The 21,565-nt window shown below is 35.9% G+C and overlaps 1 protein-coding gene across 2 annotated transcripts in view; it reads left to right on the top strand.

The window, feature by feature from the left end:
* Positions 1-21,565, top strand: part of PTPRB (protein tyrosine phosphatase receptor type B) — a 102,634-nt gene that overhangs the window by 40,407 nt on the left and 40,662 nt on the right. For both annotated transcript variants that reach the window (XM_039866015.1, XM_039866016.1), the window contains 7 exons: positions 2,022-2,282; positions 6,900-7,166; positions 10,930-11,193; positions 14,589-14,852; positions 15,392-15,655; positions 17,114-17,377; positions 19,642-19,911. In XM_039866015.1, coding sequence (XP_039721949.1) covers positions 2,022-2,282; positions 6,900-7,166; positions 10,930-11,193; positions 14,589-14,852; positions 15,392-15,655; positions 17,114-17,377; positions 19,642-19,911 — 1,854 coding nt within the window. The remainder of the gene's footprint in view (positions 1-2,021; positions 2,283-6,899; positions 7,167-10,929; positions 11,194-14,588; positions 14,853-15,391; positions 15,656-17,113; positions 17,378-19,641; positions 19,912-21,565) is intronic.

Genomic DNA, 21,565 nt, shown 5'->3' with positions numbered 1-21,565 from the left:
TGTTGAATTTATTGCTAGCTCTGGATGGTTTAAACAATTCGAGAATTGTTATCCATTACATAATGTGAGAGTAAGTGGTGAGTCTGCGAGTGATGATGTGAAGGCACCTGAAGAATTTTTGGAAACTATGGATAAGCTGATTGTGGGGGAAAATTACTTGTCAGAACAAATATTCAATATAGAGGTGAAAGCTCTCTATTCTGGGAATGGATGCCTGAAAGGACTTTCACCCATTAGAAAGACAAGTCAATGCCAAGTTTCAAGGCTTTTAAGGACAAGATAACAGTCTTTCTTGGAAAAAAACGTTGCAGGCTACAATTGAAATCCTTTGTGATCCGTCACAGTGATAACCAGGGACCTTGAAGCATACCAATAAGCATACACTGCCAGTGTACTACAGGAGCAATAAGAAGTCATGGGTGACCCAGTTCTTCTTCCAAGATGCCCTCCTGAGTGGCTCTGCCAGCAAAATGAAGTACTGTTTGTAGAATAACATAGCTTTCAAGATTTTGCTTATTGTTGACATTGCTCCTTGACATCTTCCTTTTGTTGGTGATCTTCATCCCATTATCAAAGTGGTGTTTCTATCCCCAAACACCACCTCTTTGACCCACCCAATGGATCAAGGACTTACGGCAGCTTTTAAAGCTTACTACCTGAGGAGGACCTTTGCCCAGGCTATTGCTGCAGCTGAGGAGGACACTGATGCAATTCTGGAAGGATTACATCTATGACAACATCAAGAACCTTGCTTGGGCTTGGGGTGATGTCCCCAAGGAGTGTATGAATGGCATCTGGAAGAAGACGCTTAAGAGGTCTGTCCTTGACTTCAAGGGATTTGCCAAGGATGAGGAGGTTGCAAAAATCAACAAGGCTATGTACAAGATGGCAAACAACTTTAATCTGTGTGTAGATGAGAATGACATTGAAGAATTTCTAGAGGTGGTTCCTGAGGAATTGACTAATAAGGTGTTGTTGGAACTGGAACAAGAAAACGTAGATCAAGAGGCAAGAGAAAAGGAAACTGCAAGAGAAGAAAAAGAACCTCCAAGAAAATTGACAGTGAAGGGTTTAGCAGAAACTTTTGCAGACCTCAACAAGCTCCTTAAAATGTTTGAGAACATGGACCCTACATCAAAAAGTTTTCATTGGTAGATAGGAATGTTCTTGGTACATTATCTATTTACAAGCAAAATTGTGATAAAAAAATAAACAAATCAAGCAAACCATCATGTACATGTTTCTGAAAAGAAGGATAGCCTCTTCAAGAAGAGCCTCAGGCTGGCCCTGTAGGAGGTATTCCAGAGAAAGACATTGTTATCATAGGAGATGACAGAAAATTTCTTTGCTGCAAAAATCACAGTGTAATTTTACATATTTGATTCTTCCAAAATTTTATTTCCCTCTCATTTTGTGGTGTCAACACTTTGCTCTTAACAATATCTCCTACAAATTGTAATAAAACCTTTTAAAGAAATGGAAGCAACTCAGTTCTTTGGATAATGGAAGTCTTTAATCAAGTACTATTATTAGTTACCAGCTATACTATTATTACTTCCCTTTTCATGGACACATCAATGTCCCCTCCTCAGAAATGAAGGGAAGAAGCACTTGGTCTTTCCAAGCTCTAGGAACAACAAATTCTCCTAACTCGCCCCTCCCCACCCCAAATCTCAAACCTGGAACTTTCTCTGTGGTTTTGTGGATGACAAGATTGAATTAAATTTTTGTAGGATCATAGAATTCCTATGTAGAGATAAACCCTCATAAAGTAATATGTGGTCAAAAATAGAAGACCCAGAAAGTATTTTCCAACAGTATTCTTTTGAATCCTTATTTCCGGTTATGTTATATAAACAAAGTTTTTGCTATTAGCTTTTCCTTTTTTTCATAATGCTCGTAAGTATTCAGAAAAGAAATGCTGAACTAGCACACTCCTGTGAAAAAAGACAGCTCTCTAAAGAATATGCAAGTGTTTCTGAGCCAGTCAGTGACCCGCATCCCCCTTACTTTTTCCTCAGTCCCCCTGGCTGTCCTCCAGCTTCGTGTCAAACATGCCAATGAAACCTCACTGGGCATAATGTGGCAGGCCCCTGTCACAGAATGGGAGAAATACATCATTTCACTAGCCGACAGAGACCTCTTGCTCATCCACAAGTCACTCCCCAAAGATGCCAAAGAATTCACTTTTACTGATTTGGTGCCTGGACGAAAATACATAGCTACAGTCACCAGTATTAGCGGAGACTTAAAAAATTCATCTTCAACGAAAGGAAGGACAGGTAATATTCTTATAAAGTTTAGATTTTAAAAATATCCTATCTGCTGAACTGTTTAATACTCAACTTATAAATGTTCGTTAAGTGACTATTATGTATTCTTTCTATTGTTTTCTATTTTACTAATTTCAGCTCTCGTCTTTATTAGTTCTGTGTTTTGTTTTGTTTACTTTGAGTTTATTTTGCTAAAATTGAAACAGAGCAAAGAACAACCTTTCCAAGGAGTTTTGCTGCAAAGAAAAGCAGAGGAATAGGGCACCATCTGAAAGAGGAAGTGTGTTTGAAATAAGGATTACTTTTAATGATAGAATAAAAATCAATATGTTTTATACTGATGAGAATGTTCCAGAAGAGAGGAATAGTGATGATGTAAAACGAGAGGGAACAATTGCTGCACTTATTCCACGGGTAGGCAAGAGGTATTGGGATCTACAACATAAGTGAAAGAATTGGCTTTAGAAAGGAGCATGACGAGTTGAACTTTAGGGTCAGCTTGGAAAAAGAGTATATGGGTGCAGATGCAGTAAGTAGATAGATGTAGTGTGGGCAGTTATCTTTTGATTAACTCTCTCATTTTCTAAGTAAAATAGGAAGTAAGGTCATCATCCAAGACTCCCCTTTCTAATTTATGTATTATGGTTGTCCTGTATTTTATTTCTCCTTTTTTAACCCCACAAAAATATAATTATTATTTTATATAATATGTCCTTGGATTGACCCACCAATTTCCCACTTTTTCCCTCATCTTTCCTTCCTGTATCTCAGATGTTCCATCTGGGATTACTTTCTTTCATCTTGAAGAGTATTCTTCAAATTTCTTTACTAAGAGTTTTTAGAGACAAACTCTCTACACTTTTGTTTTTCTGGGTATGTCTTTACAGAGTTCTCAATCTTGAAAGATATTTTCCTTAGGTTAGAAATCTATGTTGAAAGTTATTTTCTTGCAGCCCATTGAAGATAATATTCTAAACTTTCTGGCATTTATTGCCGATGTTGAAAAGTCAGCTGTCAGTCTAATTTTTATTTCTCTATGGGGTAATTTGTTTTCTAGGAATGCTTTTGCCTAGGATCTACTCTTTGCCTTTGGTGTTCTGCTTTTTCACAGTAATGATCTAAGTAGAAACTCTTTTATTTAACCTGCTTGAGATTATTGGAATTTCTGTACTGGCAGATTAGTATCTTTCATCAATCCTGGGAATTCTCATTCATTAACTCTCTAATTTTGTCTCTTGCCTCTTCTCCTTTCCCTTTGTTCTCCTACTAGTATTCTAAAATTATGCAATGTTTTAATACATATAATATTTTTATGTACTTGTTCTCTGGCCTATAATCTGGATAATTTCCTCAGCTCTTTGTTTTATGTCATTAATTCTTTCTTTGGTTCTGTCTAAACTATTTATGTATCTACTCACTGAATTTTAAATTTCAATTGGTATGTTTTTTACTTTTAAACATCCTTTTTGGTTCTCTTCCAAATCTGTTTTGTGTTCTGTTGCTCTTTAGTCATATTTCCATTCTCTTCCTTCATAGCTATAAACAAAGTAATAATTTTTATTTTATATTTTGTGTCTGGTAATTATAATATCTGAAATCTTCACGAGTTCAATTCTGTTGTCTATTGAGTTTGTTGCCTTTCCCTCATGGTGCTTTACTCCCTTAAATGTTTGCGATTTTTTTTTTTACTATAAACATATATTTTGAGAATTTTTTGTGTGGGAATTCTTTGATGCCTCGTTTGAAAGTGGGTTTCGGAATTTTCTTTTCATTTGATTTTTTCAGGTGCACAAGACTACTATCAATCTAGACGTATTTTAATCTAAATTATCAACCTGAGGTTTTTGATTATTCATGTTTTATGAATTTGGGTTACACATTCACTGAAGCTGTCTTGAGGTTATGAATTCAATGGAAATTTTTTTCTCCATCCAATGCTAAGGAGGTCAGAGTGATGTGGGGAGTGGAAAGGGAATTTTTATTTTACTTTTATTTAGAATGTTATGTTTCAGAATTCCTATGTTATGCAGTGTTATCTGTAAGACTTCTCACCCTGAGAAAGCCCTACACTTTACCTTCTATTTAGTAGATCTTAAAAAGCTATAAAATCAAAGCTTAAATTTATGTTTTGAAGATGCCCTCAGGATGAAAGTCTGCTTCAGTGATCCAATTACCTCTGTATCACTTACTTTTAGGTCTGAGAAGTCCCTACATTCTTGACAACTCATTCATGCATTTACATTTTTATATTTTATCCAACACATGTCGTTGTGCTTGTTGGTGGGGATTTTCATGGTGTGTAGCCTACTATAATGCCAGAAATGAAAGTCTAAGACATTATTTTAGACTTAAGATCATTTTCATTATCCCCACCACCAATAGTGCTAGGTTATGTGGTAAGTGTATATTTAACTTTGTAAGAAACTACCAAACTGTTTTCCAAAATGGTTGGAGATTTTTACATCCTCACCAATAATGTATGAGATTTCCAGTTCCTCCATATCCTCAAGCAACATTTAGTATTGTCAGGTTTTTTGGTTTTTTTTTAATTTTAGCCATTCTAATGTGTGTAGTGGTACCTCATGTGTTTTTAATTTCCCTAATGACTTGTGGTTTTGAACATCTTTTCCGATGTTTATTTACCATTCATTTATCTTCTTTGGGGAAGAAGATATTTTCAAATATTTTGCCCCTTTTTTTAATAGGGTCATTTGTTTCTTAACATTGAACTTTGAGAATTTTTTATTCCAGATATAAGTCCTTGGTCTCAAATGTTTGTTGAAATGTTTTCTCTCAAAGTCTGTGGCTTACTTTTTCATTAATTCATTAGTGTATTTTGCAGAACATAAGTTTTTAATTTTGGCATCCAATTTATCATTTATTTTCATCAATCATGCTTTTGGTGTCATATCTAAGAATTTTTTGCCTAACACGAGGTTACAAAGATTTTCTCCTACAAGTTTTATAGTTTTAGGTTTTAAATTTAGATGCATAATTTATTTTATGTTAATTTTTATATGTGTATGAGATGTGGGTTAAGGTTTATTTCTTTTCATATGAACATCTAATAATTCTAACCCTATTTGTTGAAAAAACTGTTCTCTCTCCACTGAATTGCCCTTGCATCTCTGTAAAAAATAAATGGATTTATATATGTGTTTGTCTATTTCTAGATTCTCAATTGTTCTATTGATCCGTGTTTATCTTCTTGCTAGTATCACACTGTCTTCTTCATTACTGTAGCTTCTAGTAAGTCTTCGAATAGATTATGTTAGTCCTTCAACTTTGTTCTTTTCCAAAATTGTTTTGGCATATTAAAATTTATTTGCTTTACATACAAAAGTTTTAATTAAAATTGAATCTTCTGATCTATGCATAGCATAATGTTTTTAGTTTTATTGAGAAATAATTGACATACATCGTTATAAGTTTAAAGCATAGAGTATGATGGATTGATTTACATATATTGTGAAGTGATTACCACAATAGATTCAGCTAACATCCATCTTTTCTTATAGGCACAATAAAAAGAAAAGAAAGATATATTATACATCAATGTTAGCTATAGTCACCACATTGTACATTACATTCCTATTATTTATTTATCTTATAACTGGAAATGTGTACCTTTTGACTACCTTCCTCTCAAATAATATTTTTTAATGAATATGTTTGTATTTGAATCCAAGTCAACAAATTCTGAGAAGAGTGGTGCCAAGATCTCAACCCCTTTGATTATCATAATTCAGGGAAAAAGCACAAAGAAGATGTATGTCTATTGAGTGCCAACTTCAAGATCTATATAAAAGATTTGTTTATAAATAGGTTAGAAATCATAATACTACAATAGTTGCTAATTAAGAAAAGGCTCTGGACCCCAGGTTAACTATTTGTTAGCACTGTGATATTAGCTAAGTTACTTACATTTTATGATCTTTGATTCTCTCCTCATTAAAGAAAATAATACAATCGACTGCACAAAGTTTTGAATAAGTATCAAATAATGCAATCTCTATAAAAACATAGAACCCATAACTGGCACACAGCAAGCACTCAGTAGTTGTTGTTATTATTATGATTACTATCAATATATGATAATATAGTTCCTATTATTGTGGCATTTTCATATATAATAATAATAGCCCTTTTGAGAATGTGCCAATAAAGAATTAACCAATTTTCTAGACTACAACCTAATCATCAGGTTGAAGGAGTTTCATAATACCTCCTATAACCATCAACTCAGGTAGATGATGTGGTTTTGAGTTCTCATGGGGTAAGGACAGATAAAATCACATTAAGTAAGCAATCTTCAAAAGTAGTAGCCTTTCATTATTGAAAATTTTAAATCAAGACTACTTAATAGGCATATGTCATCTCATTCCTGGATTCAAAATAATTCTGATTTCCCATGTAGGCAGTTTTTTCACAATGATAGAATCTCTATAGAGGAGTAGTTTGCCATATGCCACAGAAACTGAGCTGAGAGTCTATAGCAAAAAATATTTAAAATCCATATATTTAGCAATTTCAAGACTGTCTCCATTTTTGACTCATTTTGTTACACTTCCTTAGAGTGACTAAGTATCATCTGTTTTTTTCTTCTCTCTGTCTACTGTGTTTTAGTGCCTGCCCAAGTGACTGATTTGCATGTGGCTAACCAAGGGACAACCAGCAGCCTGTTTACTAACTGGACTCGGGCAGCGGGAGACATAGAATTCTACCAAGTCTTACTCATCCATGAAAATGTGGTCATCAAAAATGAAAGTGTCTCCAGTGAAATCAGCAGATACAGCTTCCACTCTCTCAAATCAGGCAGTCTCTATTCTGTGGTAGTAACAACAGTAAGCGGTGGGATCTCTTCCCGACAAGTGGTGGTGGAAGGAAGAACAGGTAAGAAGAGCACTAGGAACCTTTGGAGTTCCATTTGTAAAACATTTTATAAACAGATTCATCTCTGACCTTCATAAAAGCCAAGTGTCAGTACCATCCTGAAGGAACATGTTGTTTCACCATGAATGGAAATTGAGGAGTAGATGAGGATAGGAGAGAATGAGTTCTGAATTTTGTAAAATCTCAAATAAGTGTGTCAGAACGCTAGAAAAAAACCTTTGTGATGACATGATAGTCAATTTATGCCTAAGCTTTTCCCCTCATTCAGTCCTTTGAAATGCTTATGTCTCCGTTAAGATAAATAAGTAATGAGACTTAAAAAAAAAAATGTATTCCACTCTTTCGTATTCATATTTTAAGACATAGAAAGAAAATGATTTCCAACTTCTGTGGTCAAAAATAAACTAATAAAATTTCCAAATCACATAAATTTTCATAAGCAACATTAAACAAGTGCTTAATACTGTATGCCACCTAAACAATGTTCCTTGACCTTAAAAAGATCACAATCAAAGAGGGCAGAGAGCTAAGTAAACAAAAAAAATTGTCATATGGTCATATGTGTCAGAGAGAGGCATGGCACCAAGGAAGGAAATATAATTTCTACATAACATGAATGAAGATCACAAGTAAACTATATAAAATTTATATTCTAGCTTCATAGAAAGAAAAAAATTAAATTCAACAGAAGCTTTGATAATTATTAATGAACTCAGAATCAGGTCAGTAACTTTGCCTACTTAATTTTATATCATTATAAGTTGGATATCAGGCTCTTTCTTCTACATCTCTAATGCTCAGATTCTGAGTATCAGCTGCAGGCATCATAGATATGTTCTTTTTTTAAAATCGTGAGTCTCAGCTACTTAATAAACCCAAGGAACATGAACTTTATGAACTCTCTCAAAAAAGCAACTAATTCATTGAAAAGATATTTCATCTTTTTGGTAGAAATTCACTTATGTATGCCCGTTTCTCCCATTTTGTGGCAGCCGATAGTGATACCTGCATCCTTCCCCCGATACCTTCTTTCTTTTCTTTTAGTAGTTCTCGGCAGCATTGATTGGTGTAGCATCATTGCGGGTGGGGAACTGAAAAACTTAGCTTGAGAATTAAGAGGCCTAAATGCTGGTACTAGCTCTGCCATTAACTTATTTCTTTAAGCCTCCCATTTTCTAATCTGTCTCCAGTAATTTACCCCCATGCTGGGTATCAAAGTGGGGAAAAAGAAATAACAAAAATGTTGAGGAGAAAAGTTGAAAAGGAGCTTGCATCCATTTCCTAGTGAATTGAAGTTGTATTAGTCAGATTAGACTGATTTATTTCCTGTTTACACAACTGTAGAATGTGGTTGTTTCTAATTGGACAACTCTGTTGGTTGGTTCTTCTCCAAACAGTAATTCAGGGATCCAAGGTCCTACATCTGTGGCTCTCACTTCTCCTCAGTCCTCAGAATTCTCTCCATTTCTCTGGAGAATAGTGGTCATGGGGAAAAGGAAGATTACCAGACATGGAAGTAGATACATCACTTCCACCCACATTTCATTGGCAGGAATACATGGCTACACTTAACTGCAGGGGAAGCTGGGAAATACAGTCTAGCTGCATGAAAAGGAAATGGTTTAATGACAGTTAGTCAGACTCTGCCACAAGTTAATTTCTATTTTAAAATACCACAAGTGCTCTCTAACTTACTGGACATACTAAAATAGTCTGGTGCCTAGCATCACTTGAAATAAGTGGTACTTATAATTATTTTTATACCTTTATTTTAACAGAGGTATCGGTATTTGACCCATATTATATGACAAAAGTACACAACAAAGAGTCAAGAAATTCTTTGAAGAATAATCATAAAGTTTTGAGGAGAGGGAACATTTTAATAAATAGAAGCATAAGTTATTTTACTCAATTACATTAAGAGTATAGACATTATCATGAGAAAGGAGAAAAGTGGGATACTACTGTAGAAACAGTAACTAGAGATTTTGAAAGGTGCCTGAATTAGTAAATTTTGTACACCAACTGTGGGCAGAAAGAGCTATTGTGGCAAGAGTGGGAAAATTCAGTACTAAAGCCTTGATAATCATTACCATCTACTCAAATTGCTAAAATATTGCTCAATGCTGAAATAATTTTGAAAGGTTTTCTTATTCACTTATATTTCCACAGAGTTAAAACATATAGAGAAACACTCTCAGCCTATATAAGGTGGCAAAATATTTTAAATTAACGATATCAGATATGCTTAACTAATCCAATTCTAACCTGAGAAGATGCTCATTCTAAAGGAAAAACAAACAAATTTCATATCTATTTTTTTCTTAACTGTGAATTTATACTTTTTTTGGCAAAAATTTGGTAATTGTATCTTTTCTAATAAAATGTTAGTAGTTATGAATATTTCTAGAAGTTTTTAAAAACACGTAATTCCCTTGAGTGCATACAAGGAATGTAAAGATGGTTACATGAAGGAAGGAAGGAAGGGAGGGAGGGAGGGAGGGAAGGAGGAAGGAAGGGAGGAAGGAAGGAAGGAAGAAAGAAAGGAAAAGGAAGAAAACAAGAAAAGAAGGAAGGCAGGCATCATTACATAAATACTATGGCTAGAAGTTCATCTTTACACTTAGGAAATGTCTATATATATGGAACAGCATTAGCAGAGTTGTTCCATAGGGTGCTGTTTATAATTTTTGGTGATGGATAAGTGTAAAGAAACTTCGGGATTTAAATCACAAAGTCAGAACATATTAAATTAGAAGGATTCTCAGAGGTAATCTAGCCAAATCTCACCTGTTATACATGATATACTGATATTGACAATTATATGAAACTATTTAGCTGAAGTTAATCAACTAATGATGAAAACAGTAGTGCAGTTCATGTATACTATAGGATTTTATTCTGATATTCACTACTGGCAGTACTGTTTACTGTGCAGTTATTTCTGACACGTGGTACAACCGTTACTCAGTACCATAATGATTAATTTGCAGACTACTAGCCAGGAAACTCCTTCAGGGCATCTACATCTTTTCCGTTTTGTATACTTGGAAAATAGTAGGTTCTCAGTAAATGTCCGTGGCAATAAACCAAAATTAAAATAAGCAAATGATTATGGTTGACATCAGAAAAGCCATTCTTGCCACAATAGCTCTTTCTGCCCACAGTTGGTCCAATCAAGAGACTTGTTGCTTCCAGGATAGGTGTTTGGGTTTATTTTTTGCCACTAGAGGGCAGGAAATGCTTTGCAAAGGGAAAACACAACCCCTTATTGTGTCAGCTATTAGACACCCCAGGAATAAATAACTTCATCACAAGAAGATCAAAGCTACCCCAAAGTCTAAGTTTTTTTGAAAAGCTATTGCGTTCTTCACCATTTCCCTCAAACACCTTTGCTTTATTGATGAGTTTGGTTCAAATGACTTATTTGGATTGTTACGTTTGCTCCCTTTCCTACAGGGGGAACCTCCTGACACATTTACATAAAAATGCCTCCACTTAAAATATTTTATGAATAGCAACACCACAAAAATGCAATAGGGGCATCCTTGTATTTCTGAGGCACCCAAAAGGCCTCCTTGCATTTTTATTTTGATCATCCTCCTGATATAAGAACACTCAGCTTCCAGAACAATTCCTTGACCTCCTGGGTAATCAGATTAGACCTCCTGAGTCCAGACTGGTTTTGCTGACCATGATAGATGACTCAAACTTTTGATTGTGCTTTTCTTTTAAAACATATTCTCCCCTTTTAAAATGACAGTCCCTTCCAGCGTGAGTGGAGTAACGGTAAACAATTCTGGCCGTAATGACTACCTCAGCATATCCTGGCTGCCAGCTCCTGGAGATGTGGATAACTATGTAGTGACACTCTCTCATGACGGCAAGGTCGTTCAGTCCCTCGTTATTGCCAAGTCTGTCAGTGAATGTTCCTTCAGCTCTCTCACCCCAGGCCGTCTCTACAATGTGACCATAACTACAAGGAGTGGCAAGTATGAAAATCATTCCTTCAGCCAAGAGTGGACAGGTAAGGCTATAAAGAGGTTCAAGCTCTGTAAGAACCAGCTGGCTATGTGACTCAGGGCATCATAGATCCGCATTTCTGTATGATGGGATTAAAAGCCACCGAGGTCACAAAACTGTTACGGAGTCTTCATATTTCACCCAGGAAACTCCTTACCTGAGCAGATGTTACTTTCAGAGTAAGGTGAATACCACTTCCATAGTTAGAGCTCATATTATGTTCAAACATAATAACAAGTATTTCTGTTTGAGGAGGTACTTTTTGGTTGCTAGATCCTGGTTTTACGTATGTTAACTTCCTTAGCCTTTATAAACTCCTTATTGAAGTAGTTGTTATTACTCTCATTTTACAGATTAGGAAACCAAGTTTCAGGGAGGTTAAGTAATTTGCCCAACTGTTTAACTTGCTGACAGTGTATTTCAGATCCTGGATTTCAATGCAGTTCTGAGTGATTCTAAAGTCTACTAAGTTCTCTGTCCTAAAGTCCTTCCTGAAATGTCTGTTGATCAAGACCACTGTTTATCCTTTTTCACACAAGGTGAAAACGTGCACCTTCATAGCTCTGGGGCCAGGAGCAAAATCTTAGCAAAGGCAATGAAACCAGACATCCCACATACTGGAAAGAAATACATTTAGATAGCTAGCACTTCCCCAATATATTTATGTTTCTTGGGCTCGCATCTGAGATTTCTGCTTAAGGCCGACAACCTTTTGTAGAATCTTTCCTGCTGAGCTAGGAGTTGATATTTGTATTTAAAAATGTCAGTTTTTCTGTAAGGATCTGAGACAACTGACAACATCCTACTACCTAGCACAGAGTCTGGAGCCTAGTGGGCACTCAATAAAGGTTTGATGAATGAGAACTCAGAAATCACTTAGATCAGGGATTTTCACCTGGTGCTTTACGAATAGACTTTAGGAATGTAGTAACCCTTGTTATTGTCTGTGTAGTTCTTGGGGATAGGGAAGGTATGTACATTTGTGGGGGAGGATGAGGAGAGAGTGGTTTTTATTAAATTCTGATTGTTTCTGCAACTTCAAAAACTTTTAAGAACCATTGATTTACATTGTTACATATTTCTAGCATCTGTAGAACGATTTAATGTCTTCGCATTTGGAGATAAAGTCCCAGGAAGAAACTAATTTCTCCAAGGTCATATGGCTGACCAGTAGTCAAGCTAATCCTAGCTCCAGTGCGATTTCCACTGCATCATACCCCATCATAGTCAGGGACATAGAGCTATTTGCTACCCTCAAATGATTTCAAGTCTAATTATTCTGATAATCACAATGACTTAGATCTGAAAAGCAGATTTCCAAAGCAGCCTTATGGCAGTGTCTTATGTTGATCAACTTGCAGCCTAAAAGTCACCAAAAATTAAAGGATCTATGTCAACTCATGAATGTTTTCTATCCATATGGCATTTCATATTGCAAGGCCTTTTGCTAAGGTTTTTTTCAATGCAAGAAAAGCAATCCTTTTTTCAAAGCACCTTCTTGACTCTTTACCAGCATGAACTTGGATTTGGCACATGACTAATCAAGGCAAACCATTACCCCTGACAAAGCAGTTTAACTAGAGAGTCGTGTCTGAGTTGTCATCTTGTTGATTTCGGCTGATTGTCTCAATGCCATTTTCCTTTTCTAATGTTCTTGTTCTACATTTTGGGTGAAAATGTCAATATTTCTAATTCTGTATCACATCATCTCACTGCGAAGCAAGGCAAGTCTCACAAATTACCTCCAGTTTCACCTGGAGGGCCCTTTATTGACTTAGCGTGGTATTCAGCTTGGTGTTTCTTCCTCTAATAGTTGCTTTGCCTTCAGTAAATTGCTTGGATCATTGACCGTCCTTAGCCCATGCATACAACATCACTTCAGAATTTCTTCTCCTTAACCATGTGATGACTAAATTCTACAACACGGTGGAAGAGAACTTAGACATAGGCTCAGCATGTGATCAGAGCAGAAATCTCTGAACATATACCAAACACAGAAAGAGGCAGCACAGACCTAGAGGACACACTAGTGCTGGGATAGGAGTTTAGTACCCTGGATCTGAGTCTGTACCTTTCTCCAGTGCTCCTTCTCATTAATATTTATAATATCCAGTTATAGCCAAATAGTAATGAATCTATGGCCTACTGTTGAATTAAAATACAACTCCAAGTGAAAATTTAGAATATCCTTAATCTTATGCTCTTATTTTAAAGTGTCCCTGTTAATGAGCATTTATTTATAGAGAGATCAATTGATAAAATGAGAAAAAAACACAGACACACAGAGTTGTTTGTTTGTTTATATATGTATGGGGGAACCTCAGATAAATAGGATTAATCACAATTCTTCCTTCAGAAAACCATGCATCACTTGCTACTTTTTTTTTTAGGCATTTAATTTAATTTAGATAATTAATTATTTTTAATAATTTAATATGTACATGAGAGACCACTGCCCAAAATAAATACTTGGAACTTGACAATAATCTGTATCAAATCATATGGTTCCCACCCCACTAAACCATCCTAAGGTTGCCATCAGCTTGACTCCTCTTTTCATATCTCTTGCTTTCCATCTTGCATTTTTTATTATCGATATAATCCTAAAATTATGGGTTTTTAAATTTTTAGTTGTTTTAACATTATTTTGGAAAAGGTATTTTTTTATGCAATATGTAATCTTTGGGGACTTAGATTTTTCACTTAATAGTATATCGATAAGATTTATCCCTATTTTGTGTTTTAATGTAAAAGGCAAGTAACCCATATTTTTGTTTTGAGTTAAGAAGAAATTAATTATGACTGCTATATACCAGTTCATTCATCCAATCTCCTGTGGATGAGCATTCTCTCTCACACTCGGTTTTATCAGATTTTTAAATTTTGCCAGTCAAATAGATGTAAAATGGTATTTTGCCATGGCCCTGACTTGCATTTCCTTGATCACCAATGATGTTGGACATCTCTTCATATATTAATTAACTGCATGTGCTCTCTCTTCTGTTTTTCTTTTGGATTGTTTAGACTCTTTTTGATGACTTTTCATCATTTCTTGAATCACCAAGGTATGCTGGAAGTATTAATATCATCCCCATCATTCATATTAATCATCAGTTATCTTGTTTAATGTTCCATTTTGTACATGACATTTTTGTATAGGCTAACAATAAGATTAGAATCAATTCATCAGGTTCTGTTAAAAGACCCATTTAATCACTTCAGCTAGTATAACAATCTTTGCCCCGCCAACAATTTGTGATGTAAAGGTCTAAGATTTTTCTTTTAAATGTACACAATAAAAATCTACTCACTTTCTCTTCTTGTTCCAGGTTATCATCTGTGATCAATTGCTCACTAAGAATAAGCAAATCTTTAGCTGTTCTCTGTTCTCTTTTTCAGTGCCTGACAAGGTCCAGGGAGTCAGTATTAGCAACTCAGCCAGGAGTGACTCTTTAAAGGTATCCTGGGTGCATGCAACTGGAGACTTTGATCACTACGAAATTACCATTAAAAACAAAAACAACTTCATTCAAAAGAAAATCATTCCCAAGTCTGAAAATGAGTGTGTATTTATTAAGCTAGTCCCTGGACGGTTGTACAGTGTCACTGTTAGTACAAAAAGTGGACACTATGAAGCCAGTGAACAAGGGAGTGGGAGAACAAGTAAGTGGAAAGATTGCAAAATTTGATGGTTGGTTGGGACTTGAAGATCATTGAGGAAATAATTTATTTGAACCTTGAATTTTCTCTACTTACTTATCAGTAAATAAATTTCCAGTAAGTCTCACTTGGAGCTAAGATCATTCAGCCAAGCCATGGCCTATAATTACAGAATATTTATTGGGAGATAAAAGCAAGCATAGTGGGCCAGCAAGAAGGCTGAATGTCCCATTTTTCTTCCCTGTCCTCCTGCATTGTGACATTTAAAGTTCTGGACTTTTTGTTTTATCTTACTATTGAGATCGTAACTCATTTATAATTATATTCTACTAACATTTATCCTTTAAGATTTATGTTAGGAAAAAATTACAATTTTAACAGTTGCTTCCAATTTTTCTTGTTTAATTATGCATGAAGTAGTTTAAGTAGTTTATTTGGGAAAGGAGATGTTTGCCAGTTCCTTGAATGTGATTCATAAATTATTGTGTAGGTAAACTCTGATCAGTCATTTTCCTGAAGTGTCTTCTAATATTTCTTCCTAGTCCCAGAGGCTGTTAAGGATCTAATGTTGCGGAATAGAAGCACTGAGGACCTTCAGGTGACTTGGTCACGAGCTGACGGAGATGTGGACCAATATGAGATTCAGCTGCTCTTCAATGACATGAAAGTATTTCCTCCTTTTCACCTTGTAAATACTGCAACCGAGTATCGATTCACCTCCCTAACACCAGGGCGCCAGTATAAAATTCTTGTCTTGACGATCAGTGGAGATGTACAGCAGTCAGCCTTCATTGAGGGCTTCACGGGTAATTAGACATACGGCTCTTGAACCTGACTAGTTATAGTGGTGTACAGTTGGCCTTAGAACAACATGAGCTTGGACTGTGTGAGTCCACTTAAATGCAAATTTTTTTCAATAACTATATTGAAAAATTTTTTGATTTTCTTACTACTGTGAAGCAATTGTATAGATTATACTAGGCTACCATAAAAGCAGCATATTTGCTGCTTCATAATCGATGCATAAATCATTATACCTGTAAATAAGTATGAATTTCACATCTTTTCATTTTTGATATCTAGTGTTAGTAATACATGTAACGTCTGCAGTGTTTCGTATCATATAATAGAATATTGATGTAGGTACTGATAGACGATTCATCTTTTAAACAGACAACATAAACTTACAGTATCAATAAATACCGCACAGAACTGTAAATATAGTTTCTCTTCCTTATGATTTTCTTAATAACATTTTTTCTCTAGCTTTATTGTAAGAATATAGTATAAAACACATAACATAAAACATATGAATTAATCTATTGTTTATGTTATTGGTAAGTCTTCCGATCAATAGTAGGCTGTTAGTAGTGAAGTTTTGGGGGAGTCAAAATTATATAGACCTTTTCAATGGCACAGAGGTGGAGTCTATACCCCTAACCCCCGTGCTGTTCAAGGGTCAACTGTATTTAGCAGGTTGGGTAGCCAGGAGTTTTGCTTAAGGATATGGAAGTATGAAAGAGAAATGGCAGGAAGGGAGAAGCCTATCTTGATCATGACGAAGACGTTGTCCAAGCTGGATTAACGAAAGTAAAGTACGATGTAGGGAAAGTAAGTAAAGCTTTCTAAGAAATACTGTTGAATCGATGTGAATAATTGGTGCTGTGAGGCATACAGGTTAAGTATAAATTTCTCCATATATTAAGTATAAATTTCTCACTTCTTTGGAACTCTATTAGTAGTATTGCTATAATAGTTAATGCTTGTAATAGTTAAATTGACAGTTTACCATGAACCAGACCCACAACAAAGCACTTTACACATACATTTTATTCAATTTTCACAACTCTGTGGGCTGGTTATTACTACTACTACTACTACTATTATTATTATTATTATTATTATTATTATTATTATTATTATTTTTCAGATGAAGAAACAAACTTACGGTGGTTAATTAATTTGCCCATAGTCCCACAGCTAGTAAATGAGAACCAAAACATAGACCAAGGCAATCCAACTAGCCCCTGGCTCTATTATTAGCATTGTTCATTTCTACTCACTGGCTGTGATGTCCCTCTAAACTTCCTCCATTAACTTCAGTTCAGGCAGAAGAGTCAGAGAAAGATGATAAATTGATACCATTATTTTTCCGTGTGTATTCTTTTAGTAGATGCCAAAATATAAGAAGCGCAAAAACTTTGGTTGAAATTTTCACAGTTCATTCTCTAAGTGATGACTTTTACATTTATTTTCGCTTTTAGTTCCTAGCGCTGTCAAAAATGTTCACATTTCTCCCAATGGGGCGACAGACAGCCTGACGGTTAACTGGACTCCTGGTGGAGGAGATGTTGATTCCTACACAGTATCAGCGTTCAAGAAGAATCAAAAGGTTGAGTTTCAGACTGTCCCCAAGCATGTCTCTGAGCACACGTTTCACAGACTAGAGGCTGGGGAACAGTACCAGATCGTGATTACCTCAGTCAGCGGGTCCCTGAGGAACCAGATAGAAGCGCGCGGGAGGACAGGTAAGAGTCCCCCTGGAGAAGGGCCAAATTGTTCTCCATAATGGAACAATGAATGGGCTTGGCTCGTCACAAATCGAAAATATCCAAATTCAAAGCCACCTAAATTTATACATTTCAGTATGATTTCAACAGCCTCTCATGGTTTTTCTTTGCATTTCTTTTCTTAATAGAGATTTTCAAAACAAAAGAAAGATTATTAGGAACCAAATCATTTGAATAAATTTTATTAAATTTGCTAAAGGACGTAAATTTTTAACAAGCACACATATATATACATATCTATGTATATATATGCATTTTTCAAAATTTCACCCCTTTTTCAAAATTTGTTTTTAAAAAAATATATATATACCTCTACCATCTACCTCACCTATGATAGCTGAAGAACAAGTAACAGATAAATGAATAATATATGTTTATTTACATTAATATTACCATAAATATATTACTTTCAAAACAAAAATAATCCACAAGCACCTGCTACATACCAAGCATTTGAAATGATTTCTAGTTACACTACATAGTAGAGATGATTATCTCCATCTTACAGATGAGGAAAGTACAGCTGAGAAAGTTTATGAAACATTATCAAAGATACATATAATTTAAATCTAGGTCTGTCTGGTTCCAAATCTCATTCTCTCTCTACTGTGAAACGGTACTTATTAGATATCTTTCTTTCTCATTACCATTTATTTAGTTGCGGGGTCTGGGCCCTACAATGTATCGTGTGTGTGTGCGTGTGTGTGTTGTGTGTGTGCACGCGTGCGCACAGGTGTGTGTGCGCACGTGTATGTGTGTGTGTATCCAACCATATGCTAGAAAATGAGAATTCAATAGCAAAATAAAACCCCAGATCTCAAGAATCTTATATTTTGTGAAGGAGACAGAGATGTTAAAAGACAATTACAGTATGACATGGTTAAGTGCTAAAATAGAGGTAATTATAGGGTGCTATAGGAGCAAAGAGGAAGAGTCAGGGAAGGCTTCCAAGAGGAGTAACATTTAAACAGACTCTAAGAAGTCATCTCGATGAAGTTTATGTTGACTTGGTTGCAGCAAAAGAAAAATCAAAGGCCTCGAGGTGAAAGCTTGGCACATTTGAGGACCCGCATGCTGCTTAATATGCTAGAATATTCCCAATTTGACCCGTCTACTCACAGTGAGCCATGTGGCCGAGTGAGTAGACGGGTCAAATTGGGAAGGGCCTTGTACACCTTATTAAGTTATGTAGAATTATGGAGAGCCTTTGAAGGGCCATCGGCATGGGCATTCTATGAGAATGTGCCAGATACAGTGTGCAGTTTGAAACAGTGAGAGGTAAGAAATCAAGGGGACTGATCAAGAGACTTGCAGTAATGTATGTGAGAGATGATACTGTCCTAGGGTAGTGTCAGTAGAGGAGAGAAGTGGAGAGATGCAAGAGAAATAAGATATAGGAGACAGAAATTTTATAAGACTCATAATTAATTCTGTGTAGAAGGGTGAGAGTGACAACTCACATTTCTGACTTGGACCAAGAGAGAGAGATAAAGGGCAATAACAATAAGGAAGTTATAGGAAGGAGATGAGGAGTCTGATTTGGGCATCTTGAGAGTTGGGCATCTATGGAACTTCCAGAGAGATGTCGTTTGCAAAAGTAGAAGACAGATCTGAACTGAAAGTTCAAATTTGGGAGTCATCACCGTATGGGAACAATTTAAACCATGGGAGTGGATGAGATCTCCTAAGGAGATTATGTAGAATGAGAAAAAATAGGAGCCTCGGATAGAAAACATTATAAACAAATAATGCTATTTTGCCTTTCACATTAGGAACCATAGTACAAACACTTATATACAACTGTTTAGGTCATATATAGGCTTGAAGCTTTGACTTGAGTTAATCTTGGGAATGAAAACCCAAATAAGCAACATAGTTCAGTCATCCGAACGATATTCATTGAATGTAAGTTTGTTCAGCATTTTTCCACTTTCTAGATACATAGTTATGTATCACTCTGCATATTTATCAGCTTCACTTTCACTAATTTTTCTACTTGTTTGATTTCAAGATCCTGCCCAAATTCAGAGAAAAAAAATAGAGAAGCAAAGCAGTTATACAGATAATTAAGGTCAAGAAATATTTTCTCCTATGGGTATGCGGAAAGTGTCAAAGCAACAATGAAGCATTGTCTTCTATCTGAAATTGATTTAAGAGCATTTTTTTCTCATTTGGTTACTTTGCCCTAAGTGATGAAACTCGCTTATTTTTATTTTTTTCAGTCCCAGCATCTGTCCAGGGAATCATTGCAGACAATGTTTACAGCAGTCATTCCTTAATAGTAAGTTGGCAAAAAGCCATTGGCGTGGCAGAAAGATATGATATCCTGCTTCTAAATGAAAATGGGGTCCTTCTGAGTAACACATCAGAGCCAGCCACCACTAAGCAGCACAAGTTTGAAGACCTAACTCCAGGAAAAAAATACAAGATACAGATCCTAACTGTCAGTGGAGGCCTCTTTAGCAAGGAAGCCCAAACCGAAGGCCGAACAGGTAATTCAAACAGCTTATTATTGCCTATGAGATATCTCCTTGTCTGCTATTCCTTAAGAACAGTAGTTTCAGAGGGATGAAGCAAAATTGGGAGACGATGTATACTTCTTGACACGGTAGGAAAATTCTCCATGATTTACCACTTCCCTGTCAGTCGGCCTGTTCACTGAGCTTTCAGCCTGCCACACTCCGGTTTAGATTTTTCATAAAAACTGGCTCTATTCGTTCCCTATGGGTGCTATAATAAATTATCTCAAACTTAGCAGCTTAAAACAACACAAATTTATTATCTCATAGTTCTGGAGGTCAGAATCTGAAAATAGGTTTTACGAGGCTAAAATCAAGGAGTTAGGTGTCAGCAGGACTATGTTTCTTCTAGAGACTTCAGGGGGAGAATGCATCCGTTGCCTTTATCAGCTTCTAAAGGCCACTCCATTCTTTGGCTCATGGCGCCATTCCAGCAATGGCATCACTCCAACCTCTGTGTCTGTCACCATATCTCCTTTGCACTTTTGCCTCCCTCTTCCATCTTTTGACTCTTGTGATTACATTGGTCACCACCAGAATGATCCAAGATAAGCTCCCAGTCTCAAGGCCCTTAATTTAATCACATCTACGAAGTCCCTTTTACCACATAAATAATAAATTTATAGGTTCTGGGAATTACAACAGGGACATCTCTGGGGACCATTATTCAGACAACAACACTGGTCTAATTGATTGCTTATTTATTAAGTACCTAGGTCTGAAAGGGGGGGTGATGGCTATAGGGACATAAAGATGCATTAGGCATGCTTTTTGTCCTGGAAAAGCTGACTGACTAGTGTGGGAGACAGACACATGAACAAATAATGACAATACATCGTGATAAGGGTTTTATATAAGAGAAGAATATCCAACATCAAAGGGAGCATGGAGATTGGGTGGAATTGGTAAGTCTTCATAAAAGTGACATTTCAGTACTGTCACGAAGGATAAAACACTTCACATGGAAAAAAGGTAGACAGACACCCTGTGCAGACACACTATCCTGTGCCAAGCAAAAAGGCGTGAGAAGGAACAGTGAGATTTTGTGGGTGGCTGAAGTGTATGTTGCAGGATGGAGAATGAGGCTTGAAAGGCAGGTTGGGGCCAGATTAGAGAGTGTCTAGTGTGCCTTCCCTAGTTTACTTTTCATCTTGTAAGCAGTGAGGAGGCAATAAAAGTTTTTCAGCCAGAGAGCGACTGTTTTGTAATAAAAATCTGTACCTTAAAAAAAATAAATCAGATGACAATGAGATGGATTGAAAGGAGAAGAGATCAGAGGTCAAGAGACCTATTCATTAATTCATTCATTATTGAGGACCTACTATGTGCTACAAACTGTCCTAGATAGATGCTGGATACACAGAATTGAATAAAACAAACTCTCATGGTCATGAAGCTTATATTCTAGTAGGGGGGAAAAGCAATAACAAAATAAGTAAATAAAAAATGTTAGATGATAATAAATATCAAAGAGAAAATTAAAGCAGGAAAGTGAGATAGCAAGTCTTAAAATTTTAGATTGTAGAGTCTTCAAAGTTTTGTTGAGAAGGCAACATTTCAGTAAAAATATGGAAGAAGTGAAAAAGGCTCATACCGATACCTGGGGAAGAGTATCCCCACCCAGAGT

Source organism: Pteropus medius, unplaced genomic scaffold (assembly GCF_902729225.1).
Source record: "Pteropus medius unplaced genomic scaffold, Ma_sr-lr_union100, whole genome shotgun sequence".
Taxonomy (NCBI): domain Eukaryota; kingdom Metazoa; phylum Chordata; class Mammalia; order Chiroptera; family Pteropodidae; genus Pteropus; species Pteropus medius.
Note: the sequence above shows the minus strand (reverse complement) of the source record. Positions and strands in the feature narration are given on the sequence as shown.